This window comes from Syngnathoides biaculeatus, chromosome 19, assembly GCF_019802595.1.
Source record: "Syngnathoides biaculeatus isolate LvHL_M chromosome 19, ASM1980259v1, whole genome shotgun sequence".
Classification (NCBI taxonomy): domain Eukaryota; kingdom Metazoa; phylum Chordata; class Actinopteri; order Syngnathiformes; family Syngnathidae; genus Syngnathoides; species Syngnathoides biaculeatus.
In genome coordinates, this window is record NC_084658.1 from 16030685 (window position 1) to 16053670 (window position 22986).

At 49.2% G+C, this 22986-nt stretch overlaps 2 protein-coding genes across 22 annotated transcripts in view; one reads left to right on the forward strand and one right to left on the reverse strand.

Annotated features, from left to right (window-relative positions):
• Window positions 1–10055, forward strand: part of drosha (drosha ribonuclease III) — a 179746-nt gene extending 169691 nt beyond the window's left edge. For 7 of the 14 annotated variants that reach the window (XM_061804984.1, XM_061804988.1, XM_061804986.1 and 4 more), the window contains 2 exons: window positions 2162–2208; window positions 6984–7314. In XM_061804984.1, the coding sequence (XP_061660968.1) occupies window positions 2162–2208; window positions 6984–7114 (178 nt within the window). In that variant the 3' untranslated portion in view covers window positions 7115–7314. Of the gene's footprint in view, window positions 1–2161; window positions 2209–6983; window positions 7316–9914 lie in introns of those variants that run through there. The other 7 variants (XM_061804974.1, XM_061804980.1, XM_061804977.1 and 4 more) reach the window with 3 other exon arrangements.
• A 1415-nt stretch (window positions 10056–11470) lies between these two features.
• LOC133492581 (cadherin-6-like) overlaps window positions 11471–22986 on the reverse strand; it is a 40931-nt gene continuing 29415 nt past the window's right edge. For 4 of the 8 annotated variants that reach the window (XM_061804991.1, XM_061804990.1, XM_061804993.1 and 1 more), the window contains 9 exons: window positions 20947–21241; window positions 19851–19970; window positions 17077–17244; window positions 16746–16933; window positions 15486–15742; window positions 13943–14079; window positions 13115–13236; window positions 12606–13050; window positions 11471–12094 (listed from right to left, as the gene is read on the reverse strand). In XM_061804991.1, coding sequence (XP_061660975.1) covers window positions 11601–12094; window positions 12606–13050; window positions 13115–13236; window positions 13943–14079; window positions 15486–15742; window positions 16746–16933; window positions 17077–17244; window positions 19851–19970; window positions 20947–21241 — 2226 coding nt within the window. In that variant the 3' untranslated portion in view covers window positions 11471–11600. Of the gene's footprint in view, window positions 12095–12605; window positions 13051–13114; window positions 13237–13335; window positions 13458–13942; window positions 14080–14167; window positions 14392–14581; window positions 14686–15485; window positions 15743–16745; window positions 16934–17076; window positions 17245–19850; window positions 19971–20946; window positions 21242–22986 lie in introns of those variants that run through there. The other 4 variants (XM_061804994.1, XM_061804995.1, XM_061804996.1 and 1 more) reach the window with 4 other exon arrangements.

The following is a 22986-nucleotide window of genomic DNA, read 5'->3' on the forward strand; positions in this document are numbered from 1 at the left end:
TACCCCTTTGCTGGAAGCCTTATTTGAGACCTTTGCCCCAGTTTCAATACCTTAAAATACCCAAAGCCCTATTTTGACCCCCTGACCATTATTTAAAACCCTAATCTAAAGCCCTAACACTTGAATAAAAACCAAACTCCGCCCCAAAAGCCAGATTTGAAACCATAACGCTATCTTGAAACCCAACCCTTGTTTGAAACCAGAGCCCTCATTTGAAGCCATATCCCTGGATCAGAACCCAGAATTTGAAATTCTTAACCCCTTACTTAAAACCTTGAACCAGCATTGAAACAGAAACAATGCGGATCCTGGGTTTGGAACTTTTATTAAAATATATACAGTGGTATATGATATGTTTTGGGGGGTATGTGTTAGTCTAGCTGACTAACTCTGTAATATACTCGAAAAGCTAGAATGCAAATGTTTCTGACTTTCATAAAGGGATACGAACCCAAAATGTCAAAACTTTTGGTTGTATTTTAAAATCAGTTGACCTCATTCTACAAAGTATTTGAAAACCAAACAAAAAATTCCCCTTTGTCTTGAGTATGCGAAATCGTTGCCACCACCGTCATCGCACCTTCCTGAAATCATGTTCAATCGCTCAAGCTATTTGCAAAACTAGATACATCAAATTGTCGCCGGAGTTAGCGACGAGGGGCCGGCAGCCGACGGTTTGCCAAAAGTCGGGGTCGAGTTTGCCAGAAGGAACGCGCTTCTACAAATTCTTTTTCCGACCAACCGGACTTTGGCAATGTCACTGACTTCTTCGTTTGAATTTGTGTTTTATGATTGCAAGATCTGAATGTCACGTTTGGGGCGGTGCTGCCACAAAAGGGGTTAGAACCTTTTTTAACCCAAGTAATGACTTGATTCAACTGCGGGTCTCCACTTGACCAATGTTCGAGGTTAAGACTCGAGACTTCCCTCCCACTCGCACATATGTGACCGACCCCCCCCCCCCCCCCCCCCAGCACCAACCACCACCACCACCCTCCGGGGGCGAGCCGGGGAAGGGCCCGTCTCGTTACTAATGGGCCGCAGAGTAACGGCGGCGCTTCATCGACGGCGTTTATTACAGCAATTAAGCTCTTGTCGGGCCAATTCTATTGGGAGACACATTATGCGCAATGAAAATGAATCGATCCATTATTGATTTGACGTAAATTGCGTTATGGGGAAGCGGCAGCGTCGGGCAGATGGCGAGAGCAGGCGGCGGCTCGGTCTTGTTGCTTCTTCCCCTTCAGGTGGGAGCACTCGCTCACCGCCACTTCAAATTTGGGTTTCAGGTCCGGACTGAGGCTGGCTTTGAAGTGCCACCAATTGCCATTGCTCAAGAGAAAGTAGCCGGGGGGTCCAAGTCCTCAAATTCGGGTTTTAGATTACGAGTTTTAGGTTTTCAAGACAAAATCTGGCCTCGAGCCTGGGTTAGAATGTCAAAGGACACTTTCAAGGTTGCTTTTGGTTTTTAAATCGGTTTCAAACGAGAGTTACGGTTTAAAAGTGTTGCCTTCAGTCCTGGGCTTTGGGGTTCAAATCAAGGCTTTCAAGGCCGGTTTGGGTTTCAAACAAGGACTGTTTTCTCTAACTGTGGTGTTTGTTCCAAGACTGCGTTTGGGTTCCAAGCGTAGGTTTTCAAGTTGGGGTTTGGAGACACGCTTGAGGTGGAAAACATTAATTATTGTTTTGAGGTATTTTTAAGGGTTTTAAAACAGGATTAGGATTTCAAACAAGGGTTTCAGTTTTAAATTAGGGTTTTAAAATGTGGGTTTGTTTGTTGTTGTTGTTTTTTTTTAGGGGTTTCAAGCCAGAGTTAGGGTTTCAAACAGGTTTTGGTTTCATGCCACAATGGCAGCTCAATCCACCTTGAATATATGAAAGAGCCTTAAGGAAATCCGCGACGCGCGCTAATCTGCAGATGAGTCGGCGACTGCTTGTGCATCGACGCGCTGAAAATGCGCGCGTGGCGAGCGAGCGGCAAACGCGGGCGTAAGCTCCCCGTCGCGCCGCCGCCGCCGCTACCTGCCGTTGTTCCTAACAAAGAGGAAGAAAACACCTGGGATAAGCCGCGAGGTGTTGGGATCCCTTCGAGGGGGGAAAAATACGCCAGAAGTCCTGACCCACCTCTGATCCCGTCTCTCTTTCTTTTTCTCCCACGTAGCATCCAACAGGCGGAAATGGGAGCGGCCATGGACGCGCTGGACAAATGTGAGTTGTTTGGAAACATGCGCACACAAAGCCCCGCCCCCTGGTCCTCGGTTCCGGGGTTTGGTCATCGCCGCCGGCGCCGACGTCGGAGGCCGCGTGCCCTTTGCGTGTCGGCGTTTGAAGGCGAGCCCCGGAGGATCCTCGGGGCTCAGAACTCTCCTTTTGGTCCTCTTCACAGCGTCTCCTCTCGCTCCGTCTTTCATCTTCTCATCAAAGTCGACTCGAAGAGAAGAAAAGCGCGTCCTTCGCTGCACAGCCAAGTCCTTTCTCAACTCCACCTTTACCTCGTAGCAAGTACAATAAGTCTGCGTTGTTGACCGGCCGTTTTCGTCCGCGCGCAAACTTTTGCCGTCCTTTTTTTTTCGTCTCGTGTCGTTTAAAAAAACGTGCCAGCTGATCTCGTGTATTTTCTTAATATAAAAACGTGAAATTGGGAGATAAAGTAGAAATGGCGCCGTCGGAATGTTCCAAGTTTACAACCACACGTTTACAGTAAGACCAGAGAAAGTCACATATTTACACTGCCGTCTTGTTATTGTACAGTGATACTGCGCCGTTTTAATGGGCATATTTATTACCAAAGTCAAAGATATGAATGCAAATATTTACGGTCCTGCATTAATGTTCATAATGTTACGAAGGTTAGAACACGTACTGTGCTTTGAAGTTTTCTCATTGCTCACGTTTACATCATTAAGCAACAGTACTTTAGTCATGTCGTAGACGTATTTCCATAATTCAAAGATATGAATGCACGTTTACATGTGAATATGAGCAATGTTATTAATTTTACTGCTGAGGTTCGGTGTCGGCCGATTCGCGACGTCGCTCGCCATGCGGACAGTTCGTTATCTTTTGCATATTTCCAGTGGACACATTTGCATAATTCAAAGACATTAATGCACATATTTTGACTTCTGAAGATTAGTGCACATAGTTATATATAATGCTGGATTAATCGCGCAAATATTTACACAATATTGGCCCACACGCACCAATGGAATGTTTATTTCCAGCGCTGGAGGGTTTGTTTTATCGACCGCATCGACTTCCTGAGCGGCTTCCTCGTATCCTCGCCGCCGCCGCCGCACGAGCGCGAGCGCGAGCGCGATATTCCCGCCCTGAGTCATCAAATCCTCTCGGGCCGCCGACGCGTGCGAGGCCTCGGCGTCATTTGTCAGCACGGCGTTTCTAATCAAGGACACGCGTTCCGCCGTCATCGATCGTCCGCGTCAGGACGTCCGCCTCGTCGCACGCGCCCGATCGACCCAAACGTTCCCCGTTCTCGGGATTCTTTTCCATGTTTTATTTAAGCCCCTCCGAGCCGGACTCGGCTTTTCCGCGGGCTGACGGGATACGCGACTGCAGCCATGTTGGACAGAAAAGGCGAGGATGAAGACGAGGCCACGCCGAGCCCGACAGCTGCGGGCTCATTAAACGGGCCTTTCGCTCCTTCTCTGCAATGTCTTTCGAGTTCAGCCGGTCCACGGGTGGCGCCGCTGAACCGCATCTCGCACTTTGACGGGCCCGCGTTTTGACGTCTGCTGCCTGCACGCGTCAGCGCAGAATTAAATGTTAACCAGGCCGCGGACCGACAGCAACACGAGTGCAAACAAATGGAGGCGAGGTGGGCCGAGAGCCGTCGGGTCGGTAAAAAGAGAACCGCCGAGTGGAAAAGTAGCGGCGAGGCAGGCAAGGGATTCTGGCCGCGGCGGAAGGCGTTGGCGTCCGCCTGATCTCCCCCCGTGCTCCACGTAAGGAAAAAAACAAAACCCAACGAGACGCTTAAGCGTCTTCTCTCGTTGACGGCCCGTCCTCTCTTTTGCCAACGATGCGATGACGGCTGAAAAAGGGGCGGCGTCTCAATTTCCGCCCGGAGGCAGCTCCGTTCCCCGCAAATCCTCCTCAGCTCCAGATAAAAGCGTCTGATGTAACGCAAGCGGAGCAAAGCGTGAAGGATCGCCCTTTGTTTGCCCTTCGCCACGGAAGGAAAATCCCTTCACGGCCCGCGTTTGGCGCGTTGACCGACTTGCCGCCGCGACAGCGGCGAAAGACTGAGCTCATCTCGTCCAAAGCCGGACACGCACTGCGGGACTCGGGCCCGTCTCTAGCCCACGCGCTTTTCAATTGAGGCGCGTGCAGACGGAAACCAAGAACAAGGAGATTCCGTCGGGAATCAGATCGTGTGCAGCGCGGTTCAATAGCGATTAGCGCGTCTGCCTCGGAGCGCTGACGTTTAGAGGCTTACGTTCTCGGTTCTGTGTGGCATTTTTGCGTGTTCGCGATTGGGCTCGCGTCCGGATCGCAAAACGTCGTCGTCGGAGACAGAAAATGTAGCCCCGGGAAGCGCGGCTCGTTCCAGGCTCGCTCGACGTCTACCGCTAGCTGCGTGTTGAGGAATAGCAGGAAAGCGCAGCCAGGTTGCCAAGTTCTAACACCCGAGGCCTGGTCCAACAAACGCCGGATGATTTCATTTTTGTATTAGATGATCCTATAAAATTCGACGCATCTGTCCCGACGATAAGAGCCCAAACGCGTTGGTGCCGACAATATCAATCGTGGATATTTATAAACAAACGCCTCTGCGCGGAGAAAGCCGAGGACTCGAGTCACGACGCCGTCCCTCGTGAGGTGGAAAGGAGGAAACCCGGTCGAGGAGCGACCCGATGGAGGAACGAGGAAGCGGAACGTGCTCGGCTCCAAAATCCAAACGTACGAGGGCGACAACGTCAGCCTTTAGATGAACTCGAGAACTCGTCTGTGACCTTTTAAATTCTTTGGCTTTGTTAAAAGCAACGATCTGACCGACGTAATCACTCAGCAAATTACTTTGAGTGTGCAACGCCACAGCAAGAACGTGTATGAAAGGCTCAGGCGCATAAATGTCAGCGTTACCATCGTGCCAGACGGCGGCAGGAAGCGTGAAAGCGCCTTTCCGGAGTGGGAATGGGACGACGTCCGGGTCTTTTACCGGCAGGACTTCGAAAGTCAGTTTCCGCTATTATGCTCAATGCCCTCAGAGTGACGGACAGCTGAGATTGGTCAGCGCGTATTATTTCTGTCCAGGCGTTTGAAATAACGTAAGTGGCCGGGGCAACGAGTGCCCATTTGCATATCGGAGCGTGGCGGGGTTTTGTCAAGGCAGACGGTTCCTCGCCGAGAGGTGTCGATACGACTGGCTCGTCTGCGAGGAGAATGAAAAGCAAAACGAGTGTTTCGTTAAGCGTTGGAGTGGCTGCGGGTCAGAGTGCGAATTAGGAACCTTGCCGGCGTCTTTTCAGTCGCGGTTTCCACTTGATTTCTTGTCAGTCATCAAAGAGAGAACCTCCGAGCTCCATGGAGTTCAGCCCCTTTTCAACCGTTGCGCTCGCACCGACGCGTTTATGTTTCCGCCACTCAGCTTTCGACAGAATGTCGGGTCAATTCGGTTTGAGCGTGACCTTTTGCAAATGGCGCCCAAGCACAAAGGGCTCATCCGAAATATCCCGTGCGGCCGTTTCCGACGGGGTGAGTTCGGAACGGTTTCCGTCTCGCCCGGGCTGACTTTGGGTGTAAGGCGGGATACGCCCTGGACTGGTTGCTCGCCCCAAAATGTCTTCAATTAAGATGTGCTGGTAGTCGTACGCGCTGCTGTATGTGATGCAAAGTTTTTGGGCCCTCGGTACTGGTTTTTCATTTTTGCCACGGCGTCATGAACACGTCGAACTCAAATGCCATCAAGAATAGAGCGTAGACCTCCACCCAGGCTGGGGAACACCATGAATGGCTTTGTCGTAACTTTGTTTGCCCGGCTTTGCGTTAGTTAGCAGGTTACTAGCTTGTTCGTGGAGGATGCAAAAACACTCAGTCATGCGTAGTTGTGTATGAAACCAATTCTGCATGTTAGAGCAGCTGCCGACTGTCTCTGGTTTATTGGCATCTCTCTCCGGGATTATGTCTAAAACTGTCATTGTCGAGATCTCACAATTATCCTAATTCCCGTCCTACAGAGCGCACCTGGTTACAAGCCTTACCAAGTACATTTGTAAAGGAAATACCATTTGGTACGTTCGTACGCTGCAGCTCTGTAAAAGCCGCAAGTGCCCGCATTGAAACGCAGGATTTTTACACAGAGTTTAACGCTAGCGCTGTGGTCGCGACAACGAAACTTACCGCTAAATATCGCTGAGGCACGGCAGTGACACGCTAGCACAGCGCTAACAGGGCCGGCAAAAGTCACTTCCTCGGCACATATGCCTACACCGGTCTCACTGTTACCTTTTCCGCTGGAGTGCCCCCACGCGGCTGTTAGGGAAAAAAAAAAAACGCACAAATTAGCCGCATAGTTGTAAGCGTGTGAAAAAAGTCGCGGCTTATAGGCCGGAAATGACGGTATCTTTTTTTTTGCGATGTTCTCCGTGCATACTGCAACCGTTTTAATATCTTTTAACCATTAATTGATGGGTTAAAAAAAAAAAAAATCATACCGGACATGTTTTTAGCCCGTTTAAACATTTATTCGCCATCCACTGCGATGTAATCCAAAGTGAACGGAAGGCCACGGAGCACAGAAAAGACGACGACACGCGTCTAATGAAGCCGTCTTACCCAGTTAATTAATTACGTGTGACACAAAACAAGCTCCTCTAATTTCACGTCGTCGTTAATAACCAAAGAAGAGCGCCCCCCCAATCTTTTCGCTCGCTGGACCGAAGTGAGCGCGCCGCTAAACAGCCTTTTTTTATTTCCGCCCCTTCTTCTTCTTCTCCTCCTTCTCGGTCACCCTCCCGCCGCAGATAACTTCCCGCAGATGGCCCATCAGAAGCGCTTCATCGAGCGCAAGTACCGGCAAGAGCTGAAGGAGATGCGACGCGAGCGGGAGCGCCAGGAGAAGGACGCCGACGGGCCCGGCGACGGCAGGAAGTGAGGAGGTGGTGGGCCCGCTTCGCTTTCCGGAAGGTCGCACCGGTAAACTTGTTCAACCCTTCGCTGCGGAGTCGAAAACTGTCGGCTTTGACCTCGCGCAATCGGGACAAGCAACATTTTTAAGCCTTTTGTCTATATAAATATATATATATTTTATTTTATTTTTTTTTTAATGAAAGCGCCCCAGCGAAAACAAAAATAGGATTTTTTTTTTTTTTTTTTTTAAAAGCTTGAATGTGGAAGTCAATAAACAAAATTATAATGAAGTTGTCTGCAAGTCAATAATTAAAGTCTGCCGCCGCCAAGTGTTTAATACGCTGTCGCCATCTGTCTCACGTCTGCCACTCATGCCTCTAATAATCCAAATTAGATTTGTTTTTCTTGTTTTTGCCCTTCCCAAATCCGATTGGCCTTCGAAGATGAGAGAAATTAGAGATGATGTCGTCACCCCCCCCCCCCCGCCAAAAAGCCCGTGAGGAAAAAATACCTTCTGCTCATTTTTATCACATTTGTTATTCTGTGATGCTTAATACATTTAAAAGGTTGACTGATTATTAAAATCAAGTAACCGTGGATGGGAGGAAAGAATTAAAACGAGAGACGCAATCGAGCTTGCGCACGTGACGTCACCGTTTTCACGGCGCCATATTGGAGGTCAAAAAGAGCAGAATATTAACAATTTCCGAGACTTGTTGTGCTGTAGCTCGTCACAACAGATGAGACGGATCTGCAAAGAGATCGTTCTATGGGATACCAGCTGCAAATATCGATGGATTTCGGCAATTAAACGCGACGGATGGCGCCTGACCAAAATACGCCCGCGTAGCAATCGCTTCATTTCAGGTAGGAATTATTCTTCTCTATCTCAAATTAACAACAAGTATTTATAGTGCCAAGTTGGCTCATTTAAGAACAATGCGTGTTTAAAAAAAAAAACTGTCACGAAGGTTATCATGTAGCTGCAGTCGCTTCCGTGTACGTTCCGTGGCGACGACTCCGTCCGCTTTATTTTCCGATCGTAGTTAATAAATGCGAGTTTGCGTAAAGCAGGGATCATTTATTTAAATATTGGTATGTGTATCGAATGATAGCTGAAAAGATCGATGGGTTTCGGGCAAAGGTTAATGTGTGGCCGAACGCTTCCGCGTTCACACTTGTCATCATGTGGGATTTATTCCTGATTGAGAACAGATCCAGCAACAAAATATTCGTATGCGTTAGGACTTTTCTACGCTTTCAAACTTTTCCGTGTAAATCTCGACGACTTACTCACCAGATCCGTGTGTAGATCCAGTTGTCCGAGACAAGCGGAAGCGAATTAACGGTCCAATTTCTTAACATAAAACATCGACTTCGGCATTAAATGCGGGGTCCTCCATGTCGAGTTTATCGAATTTTTCCACGTACCGTCGTTTATTTTCACCTTGTCTGACGGTATCGGACAAGACTGCGGGCGTCGCGCTGTAACGCATATTTTTGTGTCGTCTCCAACCGACTTAGCATTGAGCAATACGGCGACGTAAACAAAAGTCACGTGATTTGATGGCGGAGGTGCACGAGCTTTATGTCCAGATGGAAGCAAGTAAGTTTCTTTCGGCTTGTCTCATCTCAGATGAACGCTTGTATTTGTTTGACACAGTTTTTACACCAGATGCCGTTCCCGACCCAAGCGAGATTCGAACCCACGACCCCCAGTTTACCAAACCGGTGCTCTCACCGCTGAGCTCTGGGGGCCTCTTTAGGATCAACTGGAAGTCATGAGGAAAGAAGGAAGCTGATAGGGGGGGAAAAAAAGCTTTTCTTTCCTTTCAGCTTGTCCCGTTAGGGGTCACCACAGTGCGTCATCTTAGATGAACGCTCATAGTTGTTTGCTGCAGTTTTTACTCCCAGGAGGATCGAACCCACAACCCCAGGTTTACCAAACCAGCGCTCTAACCGCTGAGCTATGAGGCCTCTTCAGGAAACTCAACTGGAAGAACTGCAAGTAACGAGGAAAGAAGGAAACTGATGGGAAGGAAGAGTACGGTCATACTTGTTCGTTGCACCCAGGAGGATCGAACCCTCGACCCCAGGTTTACCAAACTGGCGCTCTAACCGCTGAGCTATGAGGCCTCTTCAGGAAACTCTACTGGAAGAACCACAAGTAACGAGGAAAGAAGGAAACTGATGGGAAGGAAGAGTACGGTCATACTTGTTCGTTCCACCCAGGAGGATCGAACCCTCGACCCCAGGTTTACCAAACCGGCGCTCTACCCGCCTCTTCAGGAAGTTGACTGGAAGAACCACAAGTAGCGAGGAAAGGGTAGAAGCAAGTGTGGGGCTGGAAAGAAAAGGCTTGTCCCGTCATGGGTCACCACGGCTTGTCACCTCAGATAATCGCTCGTATCTGTTTGCCACAGTTTTTACACCCAGTGAGAATCGAACCGACGACCTCAGGTTTACCAAACCAGTGCTCCACCCACTGAGCTATGAGGCCTTCCCTCGGTTTGTTTTTTTCCGTGAGTTTGTCTTTCAAAAAAAAAAAAAAATGAAATGTATGAAGCGCGCCGTTCCGGATTCTCGCCTATCGCGAACGGGTCGTCTTCCGTATGTCGTTCCACATTTTACGCATCCAGAGCACCCGGACGGACGCAGGCGCCGACGAGGAACCGGAGGCAGCGGCTTTTCAAGATATTTAATCGTGTCATATAAATACCCAGTACAAAATCTCACATTGTACAAAGCAGAGTTGACGGACGCGGGCCCGCCAGGCTACGGCGAGCCCTCCTGACACTTTTTTTTGTTTTTTTCTACGCTCACAGAGACTCCACCACGTTTGTCACCACCGAGGGCCCGACGGCGTCTACACATCGACAAGCACACGTCTACTGGATGGCGCCGCCGCCGCCGCCGCGTTTGGGTCGGGCGGGGAGGGGAAGAAGACCAAAGGAAACCAAAATGACCAATTGCTCCAAGACTCCACGTTTAAAAACACTTTGGCGCTTAGCGGCGTGACAAATGCGTCGCCCCTCAGTTTAGTTTTTGTTGGACCAGAACGTCACTTTCAGAACTTTAGGTCGCCGCCGTCACGAAAGATGAACCGCCGCGTTGCTGATGGGTCCCTCCCGCGGCGTCGGTCTGGCGCTCCGTTCGCGACGCCCAAAATTGCCCACGAGCTCCGTTATCCGTCGGTCCGGACGGTCTTCAGGAAAGATCCAATCAAATCCACAGAAGCGGAGGTTCTAAATCCCGGAAAAAGTTTGAATCGCGGCAACTGGAATCTTCAGTTCTACATTTTAGGTCCGGTGTCCTCGTTATCAGTCCCGAGCGGGTGTGTTGTCTTCAGCAAGTTCATTCAGCGCAGATGCAGCAACATTGACACTTTTTTTTTTGCTCCCCCGTTTTTCTTCACATTTGATGACATCGAGGAGGAAACATTAGCCGGGTCAGGTCGGCCGCTCGATGTGACAAAACTGGACCGGACCGGACCTCCGTGGGCCTTCTGGCGTCGTGATGACAGTACCGCCCCTAAGGGCTAGGGGGCGCTGTGAGACGATGACGATGAAGGAGGTGGCTGTACAGCGTATCGTATCATGTAACTAACGTACACAAGCAGAATATCACAATATATGCAGCGGGAACACTCGACAAGTACGCCACCGCTCAGCTGTCCGTCGCGGGCGGCGGCGGAAGAGCAACAAAGAAAAATATGGGGAGATATACGCGGGCGCGGCCTGTGCCCCAAAACCCTTGGGCAGGGGTGTCCAAAAATTTCACACCTAACGGGAATAACGGACGGACGCCGAGGGCCGTGTTAAAAGTCGCAAAAGCCGTTCCATCCTTCCACATTATATATTGTTTTTAATATGTATTTGGTTTTTTTTCTTTGTTAAGGCAATTTTTTTTTTTTTTTCATTTCAGCGCAATACGTACGAAGCGGAATCTTCGACGCGCTATTTACGAGATATGAATTTGATGCGTTAGGCAAGTCGCACGTTGACACGGAGCAGAAAAAAACGCAACCCGCGTTTGAATTATCTTCATTCACTCGAGCGTTATGAGGAGAAAAGTTGCAAATAATTTCCTTGCATAATTTTGCACGTCTCGGCAATCTCTATACGAACGCAATTTATTGGACGTAGGTGGGTGTTGGATTCCCGCCCTCCCCCGACTGCTGACTACGAAAAAGAGAGCAGTTCCCCCCCCCGGTGAGAGAAGCGAGTCTGCTCTTTTGCTGCTTTGTATTGTCACGCCACGCAATATTCTTACGGCGTCGAACCGTCAGTCAAATTTGCTGTCGACGTGCGCAAATTTTGGGGAAACGGCCGGCGGCGAAGGAGTCGCGGGCCGCGTTCAAACGATTTCTGTTCGAGCCGTGGAGTTTGGACACGCCCACTGGCCGTGTCGAGTGTATGGCGGTTTAAAAAAAAAAACGGACACCCCTGCCCGAAGACTTGACTTGACGCCCGCTCGAAAGGGTACCGGGCGCGTTTGTCCTCCCGCCGTCGTTAGGAATCTCGGTCGCTGTCGTCGGCCCCGTACATGTCGGCCAGTTTCTTAAAGCGCGGCCCCCACTCGCTCAGGTAGTCGTAGTCCTGCTCGCCCTCGGCGGCGGCCGACTCCAGCGAGCTGAGCGACTCGGCCGCCGAGCCGCCGCCCTCGTAGGCGTAGGTGGCCAGCGAGTCGTAAGGCGGCGCCGTCGGGTCGCTGTCGTTGTCCCGGATCTTCTGGTTGATGAAGTCCCGCACGTCGCCGTTGGCGTTGTCGCGCGCGGGCCGGCGGGCGGGCGGGTAGTAGGCCTCGGGCACGATGTCCCGCCGCTGCTTGGCGTCCTCGACGGCTTCGGGGTTGCGCAGCGCGCCGATGTCGAAGGCCTGCGTGTCCTCCTCGCCGCCGCCCTCGTCGTTGTAGCTGACCACGTTGTCCCGCACGTCCTCCTTGGAGATGATCAGAGGCTCTTTCTTGCGCTGCCTCCTCAAGGCGGCGAACAGAACCACGATCACTGCGGGCGCAACACGCAACAATCTGAGCGTCCAGACAAACAGCCGCGCTCGCAATCACACCTGCGGGCAATTTACAGTGTCCAATTCATGTTTTTTTGGGGGGGACGTGGGAGGAAACCCACGCAGGCGGCGCCGCGATCGAACCCGGGACCTCGGAACTGTGAGGCCAACGCTTTACCGGTCCATTCTATACACATAAAAAAAATAATAAGCAATCGCGTCATTATTTGGAAAAAAAATTGCGCGTGCCAAACGCTCCTGAAAGTAATTTGGGGGAAACGGTGTACATATTTTTTTCTGGATAAAAAGTATTGCTGGAATGGAGTCAGATTCAAGAATGATCCTGGTGATAAACAAAGTATTGTCTCTCTTAAGTTGTTTTTCCCCAATATGTAATATTGCACTTGACATTTTCCTAAAAGGTACAACTTCTCCCGTCAAGCTATTTTCGCTACTTTATGAAAAGAAAAAGCATAACTCTTGGGGATTTACGCGGCTCGCCGTACTCACTGAGCAGGATGACGACGCAAAGCAAGATGGCCACCAGCGCCCCGGTGCTGAGGCCCGCCCGGGCCGCGAGCGCCTCGGCGTTGCACAGCTTCATGTTGCCCTCGCGGTCGCACGTGCACACGCGCACCGTCAGCGTGTTGGTGCTGCTCAGCGCGGGGGTCCCGTTGTCCGCGATGACCACCGGCACGCGGTACACGCTCTTCAGCAGGCTGCTGTAGCTGTTCCTGCGCGTCAGGATCCAGGCCGTGTTGTCTGAAACCGCGCCGGATCCGGGAGCGTTAGGAGCGGAGGGGGGTCGGCGCAAGGCGGGAACGGCCGGCGGACCACCTTTATTGTCGCGGACGGAGAAGTTGGCCTTGCCGGCGGCCTCCGGGGCCAGAGTGAAGAAGAAACGGTGCCCCCCCGCCGGCCGGTCCGGGTCCGTGGCGCTGACCGTCTGGATCCTCTGCAAGCGCAAAGGACGCGGTGAGCCTCGGCGTCCTTTCAAACGGGACGACGGAACCGCCCACCTGATTGGCTTTGGCGTTCTCGCACACAAACGTCTCGTAGTTGGTGGCGAAGGTCGGCGCGTTGTCGTTGACGTCCAGCACGCGGATGTAGACGGGCACGCGGCTCATCTGGCGCAGGTTGCCTGGGGAAATAAATCATCATAATAATATTTGAAGAAAATCAAGCTTAGACGGGGAACTCTGCCATTCACGGGAGGGAGGCAAAAAAAAGTCATCGATACCCATCTGAAAAGCTCCAGAACAGCCTATCGATGCCGGCAAAGCACTACTTTGCTCCAAATGAAGCCCCTCAACTCACTTCAACCTCGTTCCTCGACACCGCGTCGAGGACGGCGCACGGCGGGTCGTGTACCTGGCGACCCGTTTCCCATTCACAATATTAGGCACTCCTGATCGTATTCGCGGTGGCTCAGCTGGGAAAGTTCTGAGGACCCGGGTTCGATCCCGGCCCCGCCTGTGTGGACTTTGTTTGCACGTTCTAACCGTGCCTGCGTGGTTTCCTCTCACATCCTCAAAAAAAAAATGCAAAATTAATTTGCCACCGTAAATTGCCCCAAGGTGTGATTGTGAGTGCGGCCGTTTGTCTCTACGTGCCCTGCGATTGGCTGAGGACCAGTTCAAGGTGTACTCCGCCTCCTGCCCGTTGACAGCTGGGACGGGCTCCGGCACTCTCTGTGACCCCCATGAGGATGAGCGGCAAAGAGAATGGATGGACGGATAATCTCATTTGCGGCATCAGGTGTGCCTAATATTGTGTCCCGATTGTTCATCTACTGCTCGCAAGTCATTTTTTCTTTTATTTTTTGAACCCGTCCGTGGTTGACTCACTGAACTCGAAGGCGACGACGGAGATGTTGTGCCAGGCGTTGTCCTCGCGGTCCAGCTCCCGCAAGAGGAAGACGGAGCCGTTGTTGGCGTGCACGTCGAACACGCGGTCCATGTCGGTGTGCCGGTCGATGGAGTACCTGGATGGAGCGGGCGGCGTCTTTGAAAAGGAAGTGCGGGGAAGAAAGGGGCTCCAAAACCAAAAGCGTCAAACAAGTCGCAACTCACACGACGTCGCCTTTTCGGAAAATGAAACGAGGCGCCCGCGAGCTGAACGCGGCTGAAAAGAGAGGCCGCGTTTGTCGAAATTGCTTTTTACCAGCCCGACTGCGGCGACGCCAAAAAGACTTCATCGGCTCTTTGTTGCGGCCCACTCGGGAACGCACGCAGAGGGGGTGGGGGCAAACCCCCCCCCCCCCAAATTTGCCCAATCGCATCTGACTTGAATTCATTGAGTCACGTCAGACTCCGGCGTAAAAAAAAAAAAAAGAAGGTAAACTAAAAAGCGTTGCCGCCCGCAGGACGTGGTTAGCGCCGACAACGGCTTCCTCTCGTCCTTTGAGCAAAACCTTTTACGTTAGGGGCCGAAAGACTGCGGCTGGTGCGTCAACGGCACATTTGGAAATTTAAAAAGTTGGTTACTGTTTCGCTCGCATTTTCCGGGTGCCGTTGACGTCGATCCGACGCGCCAAACGTTTGTCCGTCGAGCCCACATGGAAGCGTCGTCCCGGCCGTCCGTCCAAAGACTCCCGTCGTCACGTTAAAATATTAAATATTAACACGGGAGAGCCAATGAGCAGCTTTCACTTTTGAAGTGGCAGCGATGGGGGGGAAAAAAAAGCAAAAAAGATGAAGAATATTCAACGTCGGAGACGCCGCTCGTCATCTTGGTAACCGCGATAAGATCTCGCCGGCGCCTTTTCCCTTCGACCCCCCACCCCCACCCCCCGGGACTCATGGTTTCCCCCCTCCCCATCAAATGCCACGGGCCGGCTCGCCCTGCTGATGACGGCCGATAAAAGGGAATCATATCATATTTGACACCTGCAATAAAGTGCGAGAACTTCAACCTTGAGAGGCGACTCCCTCAGCGCGTCGTAAAAATGAAAAAGACCGCCGAGTGCCCCCCCCCCCCCCAATATTTCCTGAAAAAGTCACCAAAGTGCAAGTAAGCTGTGTGTCCTCCTTTTTATTATTTCCGGATGCTTTTCTTTTTTAATGACTCATTGACGCTCTTACGTGCGATGCTGAGAATTTTTAGAGAATTATTATTATTATTAGCCCCCCTTGAGGGATCGTCATTACAATAAATTGAATTATGCGCACGGACACTGGCAGAACCTCCCTGCTTGCCTGTTTGTCGTCTCCTGGAATTTTCCGGATACGGTGCCGTCACGTAGAGTGCATTTTCATAAATGGCGGGCGGATATGAAAAATCAAAAGAGTTTTTTTTTTTCCATTTTGGAGGGTGAAACCCGAGCTTGCATTCAGCATAGAGAACCCGGAACGACGATCCAAACGGTCTACGTTGTTCGGGAGTCGGCACCTGACGGGGCTGCGCTTGACGTCCGGGTCGGAGGCGCTGACGGATCCGATGACGGCGTCGGGGGCGGCGTCCTCCCGCACCTCCATGACGTAGCCGGGGCGCTCGAACACGGGCGGCTCGTCCACGTCCTCCACCGTGACCTTGACGGAGGCCTCGTCCCTGAAGGGCCCCGCGGAGAAGAAGCGGGGGTTGACGTGGTGGACGTTCTCCACCTGGACGCGGAGGCTGAACTGACGTTTGCGCTCGAAGTCCAGCGGCTGGAAAAAGGGAAGGGGGGGGGGGGGGTTCGATCAAATCTGCTTGAGAGGAATCCGTCAGAATTCAGTTGACCCGGCGACGTTTAAATGAAATTCCACCTTTGGCTGCTGAACACGCGAGAAATTTGATGAAATAAGCCGGCCCACGAGCCACACGCTTTCAACCCTGCGGTTTATGCGGCTAATTTTGTGCACTCGAGCGGAAAAGGTCAAAAATGAGACCGGTGGAATACACGTGCCGAGGAAGTGACTTTTACCGCCCCTGTTGGCGCCGCGTTAGCGCTGTGCTAGCGTGACGCTGCAACGTTACTGCCGTGTCTCGGTGATATTTACCGGTAAGTTTTATTTTAACTGGCCCTGCTAGCTCGGGTTAGCGCTAGCATTAAACTCTTTCTGTGTAAATATCTCGTTTTAAAATGTGGGCATGCACCAAATGGTATTTCCTTTACAAAGGTGCCCGTTGAGGCTCGTAGGCATTACGGTTCACAACAAAATATAAAAGAAATATTTTTTAGGTGAGGGGATGCCTAAAAATGAATGCAAGAAAAAAAAATTACAAATAATTCATACTCATTTAAAAAAAAAAAATTAAGTGTCTTGTATTCTAAAAGTCCCCCAAAATTTTCAACAATTCTTTAGATTATTGTATAAAAAAAATGTATAAGAACAGTGAACTAATTTGGGGCCTCCACCCCCTAAAAACGGAAAGAATTGCACAACACTTCCTGCTAACGAAAAACGTCGGGTGGGCCGCATTCGCATTTGGCCTGCGCGGCGTGACCTCATTCCTCCTTTCTCGTTGACGAGCAGATGTCAACGCAAGGTAACCACGCGGCGCCTCTTCGGAGGCCCAGATGGGACTTATTGCCACTCCACGAGCTCGTTTAATTAGCGGGTGGAGAGTGAGGGACCCCCCGCGCTGGCGCCACGGCAACAGAGGGCAATTACACCGCGGCGTCCATTTTGTGCCCGTCGGATCGCCAGATTGGCGCCGGCCGCTCACCTTCCTGAGCACCAGGACGCCCTCCTGCGTGCTGCGGTTGGTGGCGACGTCGAACACGCCGGGCCCGTCGCTCCCGATGATCCGGTAGTCCATCTCGGCGTTCTCGCCGATGTCGTTGTCGGCGGCGCGGACGGCGCCCACCGCCGAGCCCGGCGCGGCGGTCTCGGGCACTTTGAACTCGTACAGGGCTGAAGGGGGGGATTTTTCCTTACAGAGTTTGTTTTGTTTCGTCACTTTTAATATGTGAATAGATAAAATAAAAATGGCGGAATAGTCCCGAATGCTCAACGTCAACGTCAATCGTGTATTTTGACGCGTCGCCCCGACTCACTCTTGGTGAAGCGCGGCGGGTTGTCGTTGACGTCGGCGAGGGTGATGCTGACCGTGGTGGTCCCCGAGAGGCCCCCCATCTGTCCGGCCATGTCTTTGGCCTGGATCACCACCTGGTACTTCTCCTTGACCTCGCGGTCCATGCCCGGCAGCGCCGTCTTGATCAAGCCTAAAACGCAAACAAATGTAGGGTTTTATTATTTTTTTTTTTTCCCCACACCTTAAAAATTCTGATTGATTTAAAAGTCTTGTTGTGTCTCTCAAGTCATTTTAGCAACCATTATTGCATGATTGACATCTTTAAGGGAGAAAAAAAAAAAAATAAAAATCAAGAAAATTATTATAATTTTTTTTCAATAATACTGACATTTTAGACAAAACTGGATAATGACAAAAACAATTCTGGGGGGAAAAAAAAGTTTTTTTTTTTTTTAAGAAATAAATTATTTTTATAGGTTGATATCTATTTTTCGTCACAAAAAAATTAGAAGGGCTGATTTTCTCATTTAAAAAATAATTGTCAACATTTTTGGGGAAAAAAATTATTCATTTGATGCTTGCTCTGCATGTTTGGTGAACTGCTGCATACTTACAAACTGTTTTTTTTTTAGGGGGGGGGGCTGTAATTCTTTGCAAAACTCACCTATTGACAACCAGTTTCTATTATAAAAAAATAAAAGTTTGCTACCATTATGTGGCCATTACAGGCAATTAGAAGCTTTTAAGGTTAGGCATCAAATTTTACGTGATCTATGAAGAAATCATTTTATGAATTCTGCAGAAGTTGATGGAAGTTTAATGCTGGGGGGGGGGGACAAATCAATTAAAATGAGAAATAAGATTTTTGCGCACTATTTTATCTCCCAGCCCAGATAATAATAATAATAATAGCAATAACAAAGGGGATATAAATTCGGGTCCGAGCGAATTCCCGGCCGCGTCGTCCCCCGCAGTGCAACTGACGGCGGCGGCCTCGTAACGCGTCATCGTAAAGATAATGAACTTCCTTCCCGGCGCATCAAACATCCCAGCGCGCACCTCAAAATAGTCGCCCGGAATTAACGACGTTTCAGCCGGGAGATTTATGCGCCGCGTAATGAAGTCGCCGCCATTACCGCCAGCGCGCTTTCATTCGCCGCTCGTCCGCGAGTGATCGATGCGCCTCGTTACGCGGCAAATTAAGATTTCTGATCTTTAAATCACTTTTTTTTTTTTTTTATTGTCAAAAAAAAGTTGCATAGACTTCGGCATGTGTAAAACTAAGATTGGAGGCGCGTGCGGGTATTTTATTAAACAAAAAAAAAAAAAAAAATCTGATTTCCAATTTTGAACGATTTTAATTTTTTTATTGAAATTTTTAATCGTAAAATAATTTGGGATGCACGCATAAAAATGATGGGATACGGCAAACAAACGATGCCGCCCATTTTTGTTTCCACGTGTGAAATTGAAACTATATTTCATTTTGTCTGTAATGTGTTATTAAAGAGACGAGGAGGGGAATTAAACATTTGTGCGGAACGCTTTTGCGAACATGAAATGCGCCCAATCATTTATAATGATTAATTTTTTTGTATTTCTTTCACTTCGGTTGTAATTTTCCAGCGGTAAGTTATTTCTCTCAAAAGCGTTTTTGAAAAGAAACATTCCATGTCCAAGAAAAAGGCATCTTGCAATTTTTCAACAAATACAATGGGTTATTAAATCGAAATGTAACAATAGTAATTGGAAAATGTCTTGGGGAAACAAATACGATTTATGAAACCATCGCGACGGCGAACCAGCGATGTGCAGCCGTGGCTCATGTCAGCTGACACGTGGCCCTCAAACATATTAATGCTAATCCTCACGCTAATCTGCAAATGGCTTTTCTTTTTTTTTTTTTTTTTTTAAATTTCATTTTTTATCCTTTTGTTTGAAAACCAGGATGGGATCCAAAGCGCACATTAATGATTAAAAAGTAGCAAGCTGCGACGTTTTAGCCTGGCTCATTTGACTGCGCCGCGTCTGCTCCAAATCCCCAACACGACCTCCTCGCCGCGGGCGCGTGCCGCCATTTTGGCTCTCCGGAATACAACGCGCTACCATCTTACTTAGTTCTTCATTACTATTATTGATATTATTATTATTATTACTAGCAGTAGTAGTAGAAGAAAAAAAAAAAAAACAGCAGTGTAATTTTCTCAAGGGTGTAGAAAAATATGACTTAGAAAAAAATAATTATTAATTCCTGATTATTTTCCTTTCCTTGGGGGGGTCATTTTTAGAGAAATAAAAGAAAAGTGTAAAGGGAGATTACATTTCCGATACTTTCAAAATAATTCTATCAATATTTGTAATTGAGTAGCATCCATTGCCTTTCAGTTGTTTTGTTCCTTATTATAAGCCTTATTTTATCAATAAAAAAAAATGGAAAATATTTTCTTGGGTATTTTTGTACCTTTTCCGGAACAGTAGAGTTCCTTCATTTAAAAATAAAACATCTTTTTCCAAGAGGGAGTAAATGTTTCATTTTATTTCAAGTTCATTTTTAGTGATTTTTTTTCGGGGGTGGGGGGTGGGGGGGTATAAATATGTCTTATTTTTGCCAGTCAAAATTACATGGACATTTTTGGGGATTTGTTTTTTTGCCTTTTCAATCGTTTTGTTCTGTTTGACAAATATGCAGAAATGTTGGGGGATATTAACCGTGACACAGTGAACAAAATAATAATTCTATATTTTGAAAATAGTAAAGTCAAACATTTGCACTTTCAATAAACTGCATACACAGACCGGTTTCGGGGTCGACGGAGAAGTACGGCTGCCCCTCCAGGATGCTGTAGACCACCTTGGCGCTGTTCCCGTAGGTGGCGTCGTCGGCGTCCAGGGCCGTCACCTGGATGACGGGCGTGCCTGCGAGGGGTGGGGGGGGAGGGGGGGGGGGGCAAAGGAGCCGTGAAATTGTTTGCATGCGATGCCGACAGTCGATTGGTTCTCTTTATCCGGCGGCGCTTGTGTGCACGTTATAGTTTTTGCCACAATTAGCTTGTAGCCCTTCCGTAAGGTGGCCCCGGGGGGGGGGGGGGGGGGGGTCAAATCTCTTCAATTTCACAATTCCTAATCCCATTTTGAACACCAACCCCCATTTTGCAGCAATTAATGCATTTAATAAACAACTTTTCTGGTGAGTATTGCGATTATGTTATGTTAAGTTCCCACGGCTAGCAGTGCGGTTAGCTAAGTGCTAGCTGCCGCGCGTCGGCTCATTACGCTCACCGCGAACTTAATTAAGGGGAAACATTTAATGGGCGAGAAGTGCAAAAATAGAACAATGCCAGAGCGTCGCCATCTTGGCTCATTTGCTGAAGCTGCGAGCGCATCCGTCAGGCGAGATGCTGTTATGCTAATACGGCCGCGCGCTAATTCCAGTGTTGTGGTGGCTTGTTGCCACAGCAACCGGTTAGCGACACCTTTTCATTGACTTGGCTCGATGAAGGGACATTTTTCAGGCTCGAGTGTGTGGACTAAAAGTCATTCGCTTGAAAATTTGATTTATTTGTTTCTATTTATTATTTTTAATAAATAAATATTTACCTAATTATTTCTTTATTTATGAACAAATTATTTAATCAAGTACATGACCAAAAGTATATGTAACAGTAAAATAAGTAAATTATTGGAACAATATTTTTTCTTGTTTGATTTTAAATAAACAAATTCACCAATTAAAAAAAAAAACAAAAAAAACAATACATACAAGTGAGCGGCATGCTAGTTGTTCGTTAGCTTAGCGTGAAGATCATTGTTGTTATCATCCATCCTGAGAACTTGTACACCATAATGACAATGACGTTTTGGTGAACTATATGAAGGAATTTCGATTCCTTACCGATTTCGGCCATTTCGGGCACCCGGGCGACGTACGGGTCTTTGGTGAAGCGCGGCTCGTTGTCGTTGATGTCGTGGATCTTGATGATGAAGTCGGACTCGCCCTCCAGGGCCTCGTTGGTGAAGCGGTTGACGGCCTTGGCGTGCAGCACGTAGTACGCCTTCTCCTCGCGGTCCAGGCGCTTGGTGGCGTGGATGTCGCCCGACTTCTCGTCGATCTTGAACAGCGTGCCCGCGCCGTCGCCCGTCAGCACGTAGCGCACGCTGCCGTCCTCGCGGTCCGAGTCCGAGTGGAGCTGCGGGGAAGACGAGAGCGCCGTCGCTCGGCGTGATCGGCTCGTTTTACGGTGCCTTTAACAACGCGTTTGCGGAACGTCCCGTTTGAGACCGGCGACGCAAGGCGCTCGCACGAGTCCCTGGGAACCTCGGCCGCGCCATCGATGGCCGCCAAAAGTAGCGTCCGGGAAATCACGAGGTCCTTCACGTTTCTTTCGGAAATACGATTTTTTTTTTTTTTTAAATGTTGCAGCTGGAGAACAGCATGAGTAGGACAACTACGTTACTAGTCAGGCAAAACGGAGAACTAGTTGACATTAGCGCGCTACTAGTGAAGTGCAGGACTACTACTGCTACTAGTACGACTAGTGACATCATAAAGTCCTACTTGTTAACAACTTTATGCTGTCCTACTACTACTAGTACAACAGCATAGTACTAGTACTAGTAGCACGCTGTTGTCAACTAGTGCAGTTTTGGCTCACTAGTAGGATGCATTTGATCTACTCGTACGGCAAAGTTGTTCCGCTTGTGTGCAGAAATGTCATAAGTCACATCATAAAACAATTCGAGAATCAGAAAAAAATGGATATATTTTTTTTCCACAAACATTTGTTGTTCTTTTTGAGAAGAGAGAAAAAAAAAATCAATTTTCAAGAGAAAATGTACGTGGAAAAGATTTTTTTTTTAAGGTTTTTAGAATACGAAGATGAGAGAAAAATATATAAACAGAAGGGAAAAAAAAAAAAATAGTTTGACAAGTGGCGATGCTAGATGATTACATCGCGGCCCCGAGCGTGGCCGGGAAGATGGCACCGGCGGGGCGGGGTGTGGGCGCTCGGGGCAATTAGCCAGTTAGCCCGGCGGGTCCCGTGTCCTGGCCCGCGGAGGAGCGCTCGGCTGCCCGCGAGCGTCCAGATGGCCGCCGCGCACTTCGAGGTGCAGGCTCCGTTTCGGCTTTTGCTGCTAACGTCAACCTCCCCTCGCTTGTTTCGTTGGAGGAAGTATCATTATTATTATTATTATTTATTTTTTTTTTTAACACCTTAAAGCTTAAGAGCTTTAATCAGAACCTGTTTGGGCCACATTATTTTTTTTTTTTGGGGGGGGGGGTTGGATTTTGAAACAATTTGAATCACAGGAAATGATGTCGACGAAAGGACTCGTCACGAATGCGAATGTTTTTGAAATGTGGGAAGAAATACCCGAAGAAAAGCCACATAAGGACGGCGAGAACGTGCAAGACCCGGATCCGAACCCTCGACCTCAGAACCGTGAGACGTGACGTTTGAAACCGAGAATTCAAGAAAGTAGAGGCCTAATTTCCCCGAGGCGTCGGAATCTGCACTTTGATCGCGCGGGGTCGAAGGTCACGGGGGGGGGGGGGGGGAATCGTCACGTTCGTTTTGATATTAATATCGCGTCGGATTGCGGGGGTGATGACTCCTCATCTTCGTGTCTCCTTGCGCCGCAAAGTAGATGAGCGTTATTAAAAGTGACCCCCCCACCCCACCCGGTTGACTCACCCACACAATGATGATGATGATATTTCAAACCATTCGCTTATATAACAACAACTCGCCACTGTGTGTAAAATCAATTATTGCACTGTTCTGCAGATTATGGGCTGCGTGCACTCGTCCACGACATCTTTCCGTCCGTCCACGAGATGAGAAAGATGACGCGGATGTGCCGCGGAGCAGGTAGAACCGGCACCGTATTGTTTGTCCCGTGCCAAGACGGGCAGCTGGCACTCCGCCGCTCG